We start from the raw sequence: 16,239 nt of genomic DNA, 5'->3' as shown, positions 1-16,239 counted from the left end.
CCAATTAATTGAGCAGATTCCTTTCCTACAACTAATATTAAATATATATTACATTTATGAAAAATACAATATGATAAAGTTAATTAAAAAGTAAATATCTAGAATAGGAAAACATTTCTAATAAAATATTACAGTAGAAACATGCAAGAATTATATTCAAAAACAATTTGGTATCAACAGATTTGCTAGTATTTTGGTGCATCAGAAATTCACTTATTGGTCTTACAACTGGCTACTTAAAGGGGCACTATATAGCTTTGGAGAAAAAATTAAAACTCAGTTTTGATAATCACAATCTTAATGAGGTAACAATACAAACTCAGAAATATTTATGTTTTCCCTTATTGGACAAACGAGCTGTTCTCAGGGGAAAATACGGTCCCTAGAACACTGTTTGAAGCTAGAAAGCTGGCAGGGTCCAGCAAATATAACCAAAGTAAAACAGCATCAAAGTGTATTGTCCTTTAAGGTCAGTTTGTTTATTCACTTCATTCAATCATGAAAAAGAAGAGAGTTCGTTTATTTTTAATTTGTTTAGGCATAAAAAATCAGTCAGTGAAGACCTTCCTCTTCTGATTAAAAGAAGAGGAAGGTCTCTTCTTCCCCAAAACTACAAAGTGCACCTTTAAAATACTTGCATTAGTCTCTAAAAGGCAGAATGACCCAGTTTGTGGATGTTTGTGGAACCACATATGAACAAACAAAGATTTTATTAAGTAAAGTTGGCATCGTTGCTAAAGTAATATCAAGCACGAGGCTGCAGTGATTCATGTCCACAGCAGTGACGGAATAGGACTGTAACATTGGTGGGTGTGACAGCTGAAGTTTGCTGTGCTGCTTCGTGACTTGGAGCATAACTCAAGTCCAACAGGCACAGCAGCTGTCTGTCTGCCTCGTCTGTCAGACTACGTAGATATGTCTATTAAAATCTAATCTGACCATTCACAGATCAGCAGGACAGGCCGGCTCCCGCCCCAAGGCTGGAACAGAGCTGTTTCCTACACACATGGATCGGGGTGAGTACTGACCGAGCTGCCCCAATACACACACAACTACTTTACCATTAATTCCTGAACACAAGTTGTGTGTCTGTCTGTCTGTCTGTGTGTGTGTGTGTGTGCGTGTGTGTGTGTGTGTGTGTGTGTGTGGATCAGCTGTTTCCATTTCTGTCAGTAGGCTATATGTGTTCTCCAGAACACAGCCCCAACAATCTATGGATGTGGAATAAATTCATTCACCATGTGAATATATATCATAGTAGTAACCTAAGGCGTGCGCTGGTGATAATAAGATTATTTTATTGTGTACACTGTGCATACTTAGGTGGAGCAGCTCTTGACACACCTTGTGTAAGCCTGTCAGTGAGAGTTCCTGAATATTTACTTTGACTTTGTCCTGATGACTGCGATCTTTCCCTGTGCTGGGCAAATGTGTCTTTTGATTCTCTTCATGTGGGTCCCCCTCCAGTCAGAAATGTGTTTTTCTTCTAGTTCCTATAGTTGGATGTTTGAGCTCCACTGTGTGGAATGATGCAGAGTTTTGACACTAGAATGTTTTCACTTGCTTTGCTCAAAGTGTAAATTTTGTCTCATTGAAAATCTGATTTTAAGAGGCAGGCCTACAAGCATTATTTGTGTTCAGTATTCATCATACACAAGTGTGATGTGGAAACCTGAAGCCTCCAGTACACATACACTGAAAATGGTCTTTACAATGTAGGAGACATCTTGTGTCCAGCACTTAATAAGTTCACCCAAAAAGGAAGATTCAGGCATTATCTGCTAACCCCCATGGCAATGGAAAGTCAGGTGAAGTGTCATAGTCCACAAAACATTTTATGTAATTTTTGGTTGCTGCAACACTGTTTTGTTGTGAAGTTCCAGAAATGTTTTGTGGACTACAAAACTTCACTTGACTTTCCATCAGCATGGGGATGAATAGATAATGACTTCATGTTCTTTTTTAAGTGAAATTTTACATCAAACTTGTGAAAATGAAAAATATTTGCATATTGATATATTTTGGAATTTTTAATGACGGAGAAGGAGTAGGTGCCTTTTTAAGGATGTTAATCTTGTAATTATACTTTGTATCTACAACAAACATGTCAGACACGCATTAAAGATTTTTTTCTATGCCTTAATACATTTGTGGAGGGGATCTTTCCCAAAATTTGTTGAAACAAAGTTTCACAGATGAGAAATGTGGAAGTGGATTTGGGGATTTTGTTCTGTCTGGTTTGTGAATAATCTTAAACTACAATTTAAACTTTTCTAATTTAACTTATGTAATATATTAAATAAAATGTTTTGTTATTAACTGTCATATAGATTATAGATATAAATTATATGTAAAATCCTCTCTTCCCCCCTAAATAGCAGCACAGAAAATTTCCTCAGGCATCAATATCTCTTTCATCTGTGGTGCAGGTGCCCTGGGAGAGGGGAAGATGCTGCAGGGCTCATTAGACAGCAGTGACACCAGGTTCACTCCTCTGGTGGTGGTGGAGCTGGCCGCAGATACCAAGGAGGAAGCCATTGCATGGCTACTGAGCAGGATAAGAGACCAACAACAGAATGGAGGTGTGGATGTTGAAGTTGATCCACTCAACTCAAAGATTTATTTCGACTGTGTGTTATACCATTCAGTGATATTAATCCTGGCATTTCTCCCAGGTGCTCAGCTGCTGGTGGAGCAGCTGGGCCCTGGAGTTGGGACTCATGAGAAGGAAAACCCCAACATGTTCCTGGTGGGGGCTACGAGGCAGAGGCTGCTCTCTGGTGCTGAGGAGGTGGGCCTCTTCAAAGAATTCAATGATGGATCCATGAGAGGGTTCACCTGTGCCAACAAACACAACTTCAAAGACTTTAAAGGTCAGGTCCAGAAGAAGACTGTGCTGCTGTTTGTCTTGTGAGAATTTCTTTTTCAACAAAAATGTGTCAAATGAAATTGAGCTAACAGTGGCTGATGTTGCCATTATGGGGCAATGACCCAAATGCAACCAAATAACATGCATAGAGAGACACAAATCAACATTGAAACTGTTTCAGCATGTAGCTGGTTCTATCACAACTCCATGGCTTTCAATTTGCTCCAAAATCAAAAGGCAGCAGAAAATTAATTGTAGTGTCAGAACAGACAATTGTTGTTTTAATTGAGCGCAGTATTGGTCACAGTTCTAAATCAGTTGCCTCACAGCCTCTGAGGTGGTTAACATGCCTTTGTTGTGAATGTCACTGTGGCTGTATATTTTCTGTTTGTGTCTGCTCTGCTCTGTGTCTCTAGGGGATGGGGACGGCTTCCTCAGTATGGCTGAGTGCCAGTACATCATTAAACATGAACTGGACACGTTAAGAGCCAAAGATGAGACTCATGTACCAGGACACACCCAGGTCAGGCTCTACCCTGGGAAATCTATCAGTAAGTGTCTATCCACCTCTCACTCTGTCACTTTGAAATTCAATTAGTCTGATCAGTTTAGTGACATTTCTTTGATGTGTCTGTAATTTAACTGGTCTGTATTTAACTCACTGCCACAGCTGCAACAATTACTAAAATTGATTTTTTGCTAACTTTTTGATAATCGATGAATCATTTCAAGTAGTAATTAAGTCTTAAGTCTTTGGATTTTGAACTGCTGGGTGGACAAAAGAAGCAATTTAAAGATGTTACTTGAGGCTCTGGGAAATTGTGATGAGCATTTTTCACAACTTGCTGACTTTTTATAGAGTAAACGATTAATTCATTAATCATGAAATCATTGGTAGATTAATTGAAAATGAAAAGTAGACACATTTCCATCTGTTTTTGTAAACTCAGAAATATTTTTTTAATTGATTCTTCTAGAAAATGTTTAATCACAGTATGTACAGTGCAGTACATCTATTTTGGTTTCATTTACCATTATGGGAGATTTCAGTCAGATAATTGACTGACAGAAAGTTCATTGGCAACCATTATGATCATCAATTATCAATTGTCATCTAACTTATTTATTGAGCAAAAATGCCAAATATCCTAATTCCAGTTTCTGAACTATGAGGATTATAATACTGAGTGTTGTATCTTAGGCAACTGGACTTGTTTCAGTTTCTTGAAGACGTTTCACCTCTCATCCAAGAGGCTTCTTCAGTTCTAACTAACTGGAGGGGAGTTGCAGGCTTTCAAAAACTGTGTGGGAGTGTCCTTAGAGTTGTTAGGGCCACTTGTGGGTCATTGACCCAACTGGCCTTCATGTTGGTTGCTAGGGCTGGGTGAGCCCAGGTGTGAATGGTTGTTAAGCTGTCTGGGAGGGAACATTTTGTCTAGGGGAAAGAAGCTGCATGTTATCTTGTTGCTTGTAAGTCGGAAAGTAATTGTAGATCCAGTGTTTAGGCATTCTGTGAGGAGGGTTAGTTGAAATGTTTAATCTTGTCTAGATACCTTTTGTGTAAATTCTTGTGAAACTGTTGATGCTGAGTGGTTATTAGCCAATTTCGGCCAACTCAGCTGTGGTAAATAGGCTTGATTGCAGGGCGGAGCTAACCCTGCATAAAAGGAGCAGCCAGTAATCTAGGGGAAAGAAGCTGCATGTTTTCTTGTTGCTGGCAAGTCAGAAGGTAATTGTAGATCCAGTGTTTAGGCATTCACTGCGGGAGTCCATCGAGGGAGTCCAAGTAACTCACTGTCCACCACCCATCGCAGCCATGAGTCCTACCCAATCCCAGTCAGGACATCAAATCGGAGAAGATTTTACCGGAGACCCATTACTTGAGGCTGTAACCCAGCCAATCTCTGTTACCCAACATTCTCCACCGGTAATGAACTTACTTATGCAGACACTTTTGTCCAAAGCGACTTACAGTAATTCATTCATACACTGATGGCAGTAGCTGCCATGCAAGGTGCCGACCCGCACATCAAGAGCAGTTTGGGGTTCAGTATCTTGCCCAAAGACACTTCGAATCGAACCAGCGACCTTCCGATTACAGGCGCCGGCTCTACCCCTGAGCCACAGCCGCCCTAACTTGAAGTACACCTCCCTCGCCCCTACACCTCACACGGTCACCACCCACAGCAACCTGAAATCCCTCTCTCCCTCCACTCTCTCCTCAACTTTTCTTTCCTCACTACCATCCACAGAACAATTCTCTCTAATGTCCACCGAGGAAGCCTCCTCCACTCTGTTATCCTCCCTTTCCTCCTCTTTAGACGCTCTCTGTCCCCTCACCTCCCAACCAGCAAGAAATCAGCTCCTCATTCACTCCTATATCCATCCAGAAAGCACCTCCCCCAACCCTAACTGGAGGCAGTGTTGTGCCCTAGAGCACAACACTGCCTCCATTTCTCCTTGGAAGCAGACTGAACACAGCATGTCTCTCCCACCACTGCCTCCGTACCTTTGCTTCTGTCTTTGTCTCTGTCACTCTCTCTGTGGCGGCAGTATGGAAACAATAAATATGCAAATGCAGTGAAATATTCCCATCGTGAGATAAGGAAGCAATGAACTTGCAGTGGAGATAGGGTGCCTCTATTGAGCGCCTGTGTTTGACAAATCGTGTTAAGGCAGAATGAAATCATCGTCGACAAATGATGCACTCAAGAAATGGCAGATGAAATGATAGAACTTTCATGTGCTCGTATTGAGTCACTCTGTATTAGACAATAGGAGTTATTGCTATAGACCGTGCATTGTGTTCAATGAGCTGGCTCCCAGTTATTGTTTGCGTGGCCTTGTTATGAAAAAAAATTAAGCTGTGTGTTCATTTGGTCGGGAAAGTAACTTCAGACAAACAAAAGTGAAGGCTTAAAATGCAGCAAGGATGTTTTCATGTGACTCAAAGGCCCATAAAACATCTTCCAAATTATTCAAACTTTGATCAGACCCAACCTACCCACTGTATACACAAGATCTTCGTTAACTATGACATTATTAAAGTAGAACCATATGGTATGATGGTGTGACAACACCTGAAGTGATATGCTGTTTTCTTTTGTTTACATCTTAGTTCGCAGACTGCAGTCTAAGGGGATCCTGATCCAAATCTTCCCTCTCCATGAACAGGAGGAACTCAAGAGACTGTCTTTCTCATGGTACAAGAAGGTGAAGTTGTCCTTTCAGCCTCTTGGTAAGTGGAACAAGTAACAGCTATCTCCCATATACTTTCATGTGAGATAAGCACATAATCCACATTATCCAGGATGAATAATCTGTTCAGAAATCTTTCATTGTTACATGCTTCAGTACCTCTACCCTTGCAATGATCATCATGATGCTCCATTTAACTTCCAGCTCAGACTTGTTCTTTAACTTTGTGGATGCTTTATTTCTCTTCAGTTTATAATAATTTTTGAGTGAATTAAAAGTCTAATTAATGTTTCTATCCATAACTGTCTTCTCCATTTTTTATCCCCAGATAACATCAGACACTACTATGGTGAGGGTCAGGCCCTCTACTTTGGCTTCCTGGAGTACTTTACGTTTGCCCTGGTGCCTATGGCTCTCATTGGAGTGCCTTACTACCTGTTTGACTGGGAGGACTACGACAAATATGTCATCTTTGCTGTGTTCAACTTGGTCTGGTGCACTGTTATCCTGGAGGTATGGACAGTGATTGTGCCTACATATAACCCTGAGTCAGCTGACAAGGAATTAATCTAAGGGACTTAAAATATGAGACCATTAAACAATTTCTAAAAAATGAATGAAGGTCTAATGCAGCCAGATAAATTACTTTAGGCATAATATATTGTAGCTTGAATGAATAACAATCTAGTGAAAGCTGGTAATCCATTTGCTGAACGTTTCCTCCTCCAGTTATGGAAGCGTTTCAGCGCCTCGCTAGCCTACCGCTGGGGCACACTGAGCAGGAAGAAGGCCTTTGAAGAACCTCGTCCTGGTTTCCACGGCACCCTCGGGTTTAACCCTGTGACTGGCCGCGAGGAGCCTCTCTACCCCAATGCCAAGAGGCAGCTGCGTGTCTACCTTGTGTCCCTGCCCTTCGTCCTGCTCTGCCTTTACCTGTCCCTCTACGTCATGATGATCTACTTTCAGATGGAGGGATGGGCGCTGTCAGTCCACGATGAGGAGCCTACCTTCTGGACAGGAATACTGCTGTTCATTCCCAGTATTATCTATGCTGTGGTCATAGAGATAATGAACCTCATCTACAGATATGCTGCTGAGTTCCTCACTGAGTGGGGTAAGTAGTGATTGTTTAATGCACAGTACCCACAGTGCACAGTGCATGCAAGTCTGAAACAAGTAGTCTTATATACAACAAAAATACGATCAACAATAGTTTTGATAATTCATTGATTATTTAAAGCCGTTATCCTAATTCCACCATTTTAAGGGGAATTCTGGTATTTTAGACCTGGGCCATATGTTTATAGATGTAGGCTAAAAGTCTTACTATTAGGGGCCATGTGTGTAAATGATTGAAGCTGAGGTGTTATTCTAAGTGTCTGACAACAGTACGGAAATTAATCCTGCAGAGATAAAGCTTTTTGTTAGATAATAATCCGTTTTGTAACCATGAACCACAGATCTCATTAAAAAAAAAGTCTCGGTCTGAAATCTTACGTGATGAGTTGTAATAGTTGTGGCCTCATCTAGTTAAACTTTGTTGAATATTCAACTATGACTTTGAAAATACCTACTTGCTGGCAGTTCCTTAGGTAAACTCCTTTCTCCAACTCTAGCCCCATTCATACTGCCTTTTTAAGATATTCAGCCTTGCCATCTATATGAAAGTTACAGAGGCGGAATTGGGAGATAATTTCGTTCTGAAGACAACGTCTGTGTGTAAGGGTAAGCCAGCAGTGTGAAACAGGGTTGTGATGGTCTGATGGCATTCAGTCTGACAACTAAACAGATCCTTCTCTCATCAAATTAAAGAGAAATGCACCACACTTCAACCCATGAAGCACAAGTTACAAGAAGTTACAAGACCAAACGACAGTAATGTGGTAGCAGGTAGTGTCTTTGGCATATTACATGAGGAAAAAAATACCAAATGTAAACATGGAAAAGTGGCTCTCATCCTGTCTGTCCTGCTGACTCTTTGTCACACTATAAACCAAAAAACAGCATCTGTCCCTGCCAGTGTCGCCACTCAACTGACATGATTTCGAGCAAAAAAAGTTAACTCACAATGTCTTTGTCGCCTCCCACTATTGTGTTGTTGTAGTTACTGCCTCTGGCAACCTATATAGAAAAAAATGAGAAAATTAAATTAAAAAAATAACTTCCTCCAGAAAATAGCATCCCTCTCTGTGAGTGAGAGCCAGTGAGAGCTATGTATTGATGCCGATTATTCAATGTAATTTAGAGCAAATTACATTTACGGATACATTTTTAGATTTACAGGTGGAAACACATTAAAAAACACACACACACAGAACCACTTGCTCAAAAAAACTATGATAACATAAGGGGAATTTTGATTGGAAATATTACACACAAAATTGCGCGATACACCAATGATATCACTTTATTTTTAACCTATTCCGATACCTCACTTAAAGCCCTATTAAACCTAATTGACAACTTCAGTAGTTTTCAGGCTACAAAATGAACTGGGGTAAAAGTGAGATCCTCCCACTGACTAAACAAGGACTCCCTACATTAATAAATTAACTACCTTTTCGGATTAAGCCCAAGATTAAATATCTTGGAATCCTGACAAAAAGATCTTATGACATGGACAACTCTCCCTTTAAGTCTAATGGGTAGAGTCAGAGATGCTCACAAGTCATTTTTTGCAAGTCCAAGTCGAGTCAATATCGCACTTGGAGAGGGGTAAAACACAAGTTTACCTGACTATTGTTCCCTCAATTCACTCTCATGCTGTTGTTTTTGCCTTCTCGTACTAGAAGGATAGTTATGCCTCATAACTCTAATCTCTCAGTTGTAAACATTGACACCCACTTTGACATGAGGGAGAGGCGGGGCCCTGAGTGCAGCACAACAGAACTGAGTGCAGGTTAGAGGATGCAGTAGAAGCGTTTTCTGGTCACGCAGATCTGACCATAATTACCAGTGAGCCATACAAATAAACAAATGACAGGTAAGAGAGTTTTACTTTTGATATTATTATGAACCTTTTCTAACTTGGCTATAATCTAAGCCTAATTAAAAAATGCTAGATTAACTTTTTCCTGTTAGTTCTTAGCAGTTATTCTGGAGGAAGTAAGACACTTCTCTCTTACACCAGTAATGGCCAGCTGGTCAACTAAGCACAGCTTAAGTCTGTTCTACTACTATTAAATATAGACAATACTAAGCTCCAAAATTATGTTAATGCTGTTTATGCCAGTTACTGTTACAACAAGTTTCTCTAGAGCTTTAGTCCTTAAAATGCCTCATTCATGTTATGTTAAACATCAGCACCCTTGTGCTCTTTTTTTCTTCTTTCCTCTTGATGTTTACCTTGTTAAAGCTGTAACAAAAAGAGTTACATAATTTTACGAACCAAGTTAATTGTCCGACTGAGGTGCACCCAGGCTTTCACTCTGGGTTACCTCATTTTGTCTTGTTTATGTAATTTAAAAGTGCCATCTAAGACTCAACCCAGATGGAATCTGGCTGTTCACTTGTCTATTGGGGACAGAAGCAGGGGCTCATGGGAGATTTTTTTTTTGTTCCTATTTTTCTTTTTTTTCCCCTCTGTGCCCTCTCCAAAGTGATTGCTTCCTTTGGTGTCACGTGCCAGTGTAAGAGTAGTTTAAAAAAAAAAAATTTTTTTCAGGCATAACACTTTCTTGTCATAATTGGTTGTAAGTATCTTGTTCTCTCTTTTGGTTTGGGTTCTGGTTCTTTTTTTTGTTGTTGTTGTTCGGTTGTCGTTTGCCGGCTGCTATTTTTCACATGACAGTACAATTTGTTGCCTATGTGACCTTGAGCATTTAAAGCAATAAAGAGATTGGGTGGGCAAAGTTTTTCACTCTTCTTTTAATTCCAAAAGCAGAGCGGTGGCGATCCTGCTACATAAAAGGTTGCCCTTTACATTAGAAAAATGCATATAAAATTCTGAAGGGAGATATGTCATAATTTCAGACTTTTTATATTGGGAAAGGCTTACTCTCCCAATACATTTGAGGCTTGTTTCTGTTCCAAATTGCTAGCAGATTTATCCCCTTTTATTTCGCCCCTTGTAATTGTGGGTGGGGACGTAAACTCCTTTTTCGAACCAGAGTTGAGCCCCCTCAAATCCACATGCTCATCCAAAATGGCCGTAGCTCCCAGGGAGCTCTGTAATGATCTGAAATTATTTGACACTTGGAGGATATTGAACCCAAAAGTGAAGGACTTTTTCCCGCCCACATAACATAACATTGAACATAACACAACATTCACAGCTTTCACTTCGAGGCAAGCCTTGGACATGGTTAGAACATGGTAGTATAAAAGCAATGGCATTCTCGGATCATTCGCTTATTAGACTGGAACTCGCACCTCCTTATTATGACTCCTCTGTTCGTCACGGGCAGCTAAACCTGTCCCTGCTTAGTAGTCCCACCTTTTTAAGTCTCTTTGAGGAACATTTGATGCTCTTTTTTCGATCAATACCCCTGATGTTTCAGCATTAACACTATGGGAGCCTGCAAAGGATAAGAAAAGTAACTATGTCTTACACCTTGGCTAAAAGAAAAGAAGCGCTCAGACGACAACTAGAGCTCGAATGCATCCCTTTCTAAATCAGTATTGCTGAAGCTGGATGCAACCTGTTCTGCCCTTGATAATCTTCTCACACATAAAAGGAGTGACTATTTGAATCTGCTAAAAAAAAACAGGGAGACTTCTGGCCCAACTGGCGAGGGGCAGGGTTGATTCTATCTATTCACTTAAAGACGACAGGGGAGTTAAATATTTTGAAACTAAACATATGGTTAATATTATGAAATGTTTTTACCAAAATCTGTATCCTCCAGAATGCCCTCGTAGTGCTGGTGATGGGACCATATTTTTAGATGCTTAAATTTGCCAACCCTGTTGGCTGAGAGCAGGGACATTCTATGCTGTCCGGTCACTAAAGAGGAGGTCACTGAGCCAATTTAACTCCCGCCAGGTGGCAAAGCGCCAGGTCCCGATGGGTTTTGCCCTGAATTCTATGAGAAGATGGCCAAATTAGTGGTGGAGCCACTCACCAGCATGTACACTGACTCATTTGAATGGGGCACTTTACCACAGACACTTAACCTTGCTAATATTTCACCTATTCAAAAGAAGGATAAGCCCTCAGATTATTGAAATTATTGCTCATCCTATAGACCGATAAATCTGATTGGAGTGGATTGTAAATTGCTATCAAAACTCTTCGCCAGGAGATTGGTTGTTTATCTTCCTGCCCAGATTAAAAGCTTTGTCACTGGGTGACACTGCATGACAATTTCCAAATTGAGCAGGTGTAAACCATTCTCCTTGATTAATTTATATACAGAGACCCAACATTTCCCCCATGAGCAAGCACTTGGCGATAATGGCGACCAAAAACTGCCTTTTAACAGGCAGAAACCTCGGAGCAGAGCCAGACTCAATGGTGGGCAGCCATCTGTCTAGACTGGTTGGGTTGAGCGAAATATTTATTTTTGATTTTGGGGTGAACTGTCCTTTTCAGAAAAATTATACTGAATTTAAGCTGACGTTACTGAAGTCCAACTCTGCAAAAGTCATTTGAAAGACATCTACTCTTCATAGTTGCACCCCCTTAGTAAAATTCAAGGTGTCTTTTGTTTTTTTTGTTTTTTTAGCTTTTTTTTTTTTTTTACAAGCCCTCATCTAAGTATGTACACACTCTCCAAAGTCAAAACCTCCATCCTCATAATGCCATTCAAAGTCATTTATAGTGTGAGAGATTCGTAATTTAAGGTTCATCATCAAGTGAAATCCCCAGGGTATCTCAGTTGGGCTAAGAGTCTGCTAATTTGTTATAGAAAGTCTGCTACAACATGCAGATAGGAAGGCTGTGATTGGCTGAATGCTTAAATGTATATCTGTTGGAGGAGTGAGGAAATGTGATGTGAGTAATATAAGAGAGCTGAGGATCTCTGCAGTTCATTTGTCTTTCTGACATGCTCTAAATGTGTTTTCCTCTTGGCGTATTTAGAAAATCACAGGCTAGAGTCTTCATATCAGAACCACTTGGTCCTCAAAGTATTAGTAGTGAGTATGAATCACATTTTTTTTCTTTTTCAACATTGCCAATTTCATCCTTCAGTGATCAGACAGTAGCTTTTCTGTCAACGTTTGACTTATAATCGCTGTCTTGACTGTTTTCCTCATAGTTCAACTTCTTCAACTGTTTTGCCTCGCTGTTCTATATTGCCTTTGTCATGCAAGACATGGTGCTGCTCAGACAGGTAGGCCTATCTTCCCTCCATCCTTCCTCTACTCTTTTTAGATCCTTTTCTCTTTCTCATTTCCTGCATCTCTCCATTTTTCCTTTTTTCCCCTATTTTGTTTATTTTGTTTTCATCTTAGTTTACTTGTGTTTTTTTAATTTCTTTTCCTCTTAACACTGAAACAAGTGTTCTCACTTCTTTCTCTCTTCCCTCCATTCCTTTTTTTATTTCTTTGTTTTAATTTTCTATACCATTCTGCTTTCTCACCTTCCATTTGTCCTTCCTTCCTCCGCTATTTCCCTCTGTAATTCATATCTTCACTGTTTTTGTGTTTTTTTATAACTTATTTTCCCTTCATCCCACTTCTTCCTCTATATATTTTTTTCTTCCGTCTTTTCATCCTTCCTCCTCTTGCTCCACCTGGTTTGTTTTGCCATCCTCTGCTCTTCTCTCTTTATCCAGAGTCTGGCCACCTTGTTGATCACCAGTCAGATCCTGAATCAGTTCATGGAGGCCTTTCTGCCCTACTGGCTCCAGAGAAGACGCAACAAGAAAATGATTCGCAAAGTCCAGAAGAGAAGAACTGTGGAGGACAAAGAGCTTCCCCTGGCCGAGCAGGTCCGGCTGGAGGCCGATATGAGTACATACCTGGTAGGTGCACGAGGTCTTGACTCCGATTTGGATAAAAAACTTTGCTGTTATGATTTTTCTATTCAGGAATTTATTGAATACACAAGAAGAAATTATGTTTCCATTTGTGTGGTTGTGTCCGTGCTTCTCCCTCTCTCAGGGTACATTTGATGACTACCTGGAGCTGTTCCTGCTGTTTGGTTACGTCAGTCTGTTCTCCTGCACCTACCCTCTGGCTGCTGTCCTGGTGGTGCTGAACAATGTCACCGAGGTTTACTCTGATGCCTTCAAGATGTGTCATGTGTTCAAACGACCCTTCTCCGACCCAGCAGCAAACATAGGAGTCTGGCAGGTGAGATGGGCAAAGACTATGTCAGTTTGCTTTAGCAACATTTGTGGATTTATTGGAAATTTTCAGGCAGTTGATACTATTTTTAGGAAATAAAAAGCTGAAGACCAATAACTGACACACACGCACATCCTCACAACATTTGCCATATTTCACATATTTCACTGACTAAACTATCTGCAAGAATATTATGCTGCTCCAGGGACAAAATGTTGTCGTATCATCTTATTTTCTAACATGTTCTTACAATCTTAACAATGCCAAGTGATTAAGAAGAAAGTATCATCTGCTCTGCACTAGGCTCAGTGTGCATTAAAGGTCTCTGACTGTTGGCACTGACTGTTGCTCTTTTTCTGTCCCTGTGTCCAGCTTGCCTTTGAAGCCATGAGTGTGATCGCTATTGTCACTAACTGTGCGCTGATTGGCATGTCTCCACAAGTCAAGGATTACTTCCCCGAATCAGAGACACAGCTCATACTGTGGATAGTGGCGATTGAGGTAATTCATAAACACATGCATACACAAAGACACTCATATGTGATCCCATACAGTCTTTATCTGTATATTAACAGTAGTTGTGTTTGGTCACACAGCAGCTGTGCTGTCGTTTGCAGTATATCTGTGGTGTCTACTGTAATTACTTTGGCGGGACTTATAATGAATCAAGGCTTGGTTTGTCTCATGTCAGAACAGCAGAAGCACAACCAGCCTATAAGCAGCAGGGACAAGTCAGTTTTTCAAAACGAGGATGTCCAGAGCCAATCTGCATGAGCCAGTCAAAGATTTTTTAATTTGATCAGTACTGAATAGAAAATACTGATCTTTCTCATGTTTAGTTAATTGCAACCCACGGTGCTCTGTGCAATTCCTACCAAACCCTCCAGCTACTAGAGCAACTAAGTGTACAGCCACTGTACACTGTATATACCATTATACCACTGTACAGTGGTATAATGGTATAGACAGCAACCAAATGGACAGACAGATTTGCTCTCGTCAGTGCCAAACTGTCTTTACACAACTGTTCCACACTGACACTCCTCGCTCTACTGATATATATATGATATATATATTCTCTATAATGTAGGAAAACATGAATATTAAATTAGGACATGTTATTTAAGGGATTAAATCAGGGATTAAAGTAGTTAAGAACCTAGACAGTGGAGACTTCACACCTTTTTCACAGCAGACATTTTTAATTTGTCATAGCAAAGTGTTGGCAGTGTTCACGTATGAATCTTCCAATTTCAAATAATATCACTGGGTGGGGGATAACAGTGATCATCGTGATAATTTTTGCGGATGTGAAGCAGTCAGTCTGATCGCTATAAACATGTCAATAGTGTGGTGCCACTCGTGCATAATGCTGCACGATGGACACATTTATGTGCATGCCCTAGCACTTCAAGAGCACAGCTTGAATGAAAGAATAAATAATGTGTTTTTAAACCTCCACTTCACCCACAAACATTTCTGTCTTCATTTTCTAAGCCTTCGGTTGTGGCAATGATTCGATATATTAATCAGTGGGCTCATTTCCATTGATAAGGCGCTTTGCATTGACCATTATATGGTTCGATGTGGGTGTGAAGAGGGCGAAAAAAAGGGCTGATCCATGTGCGCAGATTTCCAAGTTAATTTGGGATTTATAAAAGGAAATTGCGCATTATTGGGCGTATGCCATGTTTTATAAATCAGAATATTTTTTGGAATACTTACATTTCCTCATTTGTATGTAGGCAAATATTGTTTGTGGATTCTCCACAGAGTTTTATAAATGAGGCCCCTGATGGTGTGAATATGTCTCACCCTGCTTCTCATTTAAAATGACAACAAAATCTGGTTGTACCATAGGTATAAAGGGCCTTTAATTGAAACATGGAGGTATAGCCCAGGGGCCTTATTTATAGAACTCTGCAGGAAATGTCTTTGCGCTAAAAATTCTGTTAAAAAAAATATTTATATGTTTATCCTACAAGAGTAGGAGTAATCCTACAGGATGGCGCCGTAGAGGTAGGGCGGCATTCCAAGAGCTCTGCAGTTTATATTAGTTACTAGTGTCTTTTGTAACTTATTAATGTTTTTTAAGTTATTTAGTTTTTACGTTAGGTACGAATCAGTAGGTTAAGTAGTTGCATTTATTTTCTTCTTGTGTCAGCTTAATTTTTATAAGGTTAAGGATGTCATCTGGACTAAAATGAACAGTGGTGGCAGCAGCAGCAACAACATCATCAACTACAACAACAACAACAACAACAACAGGATCACTTTCAAAAGAGAAACACTTTTAAACATCAAGAAGGCGAGCACACACCACAGACGGGATTTTCTTTGTCCAGACCCCCTTTCGCCCAGTCTCAAGTGACTAAAGAAATTTGGCCTGAGACCCCAGATCCTCAGGGACTTCTACCGAGGCACCATAGAGAACCTGCCAACAGGCAGCTCCATCACCTGGTATGGCAGCTTAGGCCTCAGCAAGAGCCTGGACTGAACAGCCAAGCACATCACAGGATGTGAGCTGCCCAGCCTGCAGAAACTTTATGACCAGTGGTGCCTCAGGAAGTCCCTGAGGGTCATCAAGGACCCCACTCATCCTCACAACAGCCTATTCTACCTGCTGCCCTCAAGGAGGAGATACAGGGCCCTGAGACACACAGCACACACACACAGATTATTATTATTATTATTATTATTGTTATTATTATTGTTATTGTTGTTGTTGTTGTTGTTTCTTATATACATTTTTATATACTATTTACCATTTCTTTAGTTGAGTCTCAAAGCCAAAGTTTTTCACACAAATGCACTTGTACAACTGGAGTGACAATAACGTCTTGAATCTTTACAGCAATCAGACTAACTATTCCACTTGCCAAAATGATGCAGTGATTTTACACACAACCAGTATATGAAAACGAAGATCATACATAGTG

General features: G+C 40.3%; 1 protein-coding gene across 2 annotated transcripts in view; it reads left to right on the top strand.

The window, feature by feature from the left end:
* ano10a (anoctamin 10a) overlaps window positions 1-16,239 on the top strand; it is a 50,121-nt gene that overhangs the window by 1,653 nt on the left and 32,229 nt on the right. For both annotated transcript variants that reach the window (XM_073487395.1, XM_073487396.1), the window contains exons 2-13: window positions 949-1,016; window positions 2,430-2,582; window positions 2,676-2,873; window positions 3,286-3,420; window positions 5,988-6,107; window positions 6,396-6,580; window positions 6,797-7,181; window positions 12,090-12,145; window positions 12,268-12,342; window positions 12,787-12,975; window positions 13,115-13,306; window positions 13,673-13,801. In XM_073487395.1, the coding sequence (XP_073343496.1) occupies window positions 1,007-1,016; window positions 2,430-2,582; window positions 2,676-2,873; window positions 3,286-3,420; window positions 5,988-6,107; window positions 6,396-6,580; window positions 6,797-7,181; window positions 12,090-12,145; window positions 12,268-12,342; window positions 12,787-12,975; window positions 13,115-13,306; window positions 13,673-13,801 (1,827 nt within the window). In that variant the 5' untranslated portion in view covers window positions 949-1,006. The remainder of the gene's footprint in view (window positions 1-948; window positions 1,017-2,429; window positions 2,583-2,675; window positions 2,874-3,285; window positions 3,421-5,987; window positions 6,108-6,395; window positions 6,581-6,796; window positions 7,182-12,089; window positions 12,146-12,267; window positions 12,343-12,786; window positions 12,976-13,114; window positions 13,307-13,672; window positions 13,802-16,239) is intronic.

Source organism: Pagrus major, chromosome 18 (genome assembly GCF_040436345.1).
Source record: "Pagrus major chromosome 18, Pma_NU_1.0".
Lineage (NCBI taxonomy): Eukaryota > Metazoa > Chordata > Actinopteri > Spariformes > Sparidae > Pagrus > Pagrus major.
This window is presented reverse-complemented; position numbering and strand designations above follow the sequence as displayed.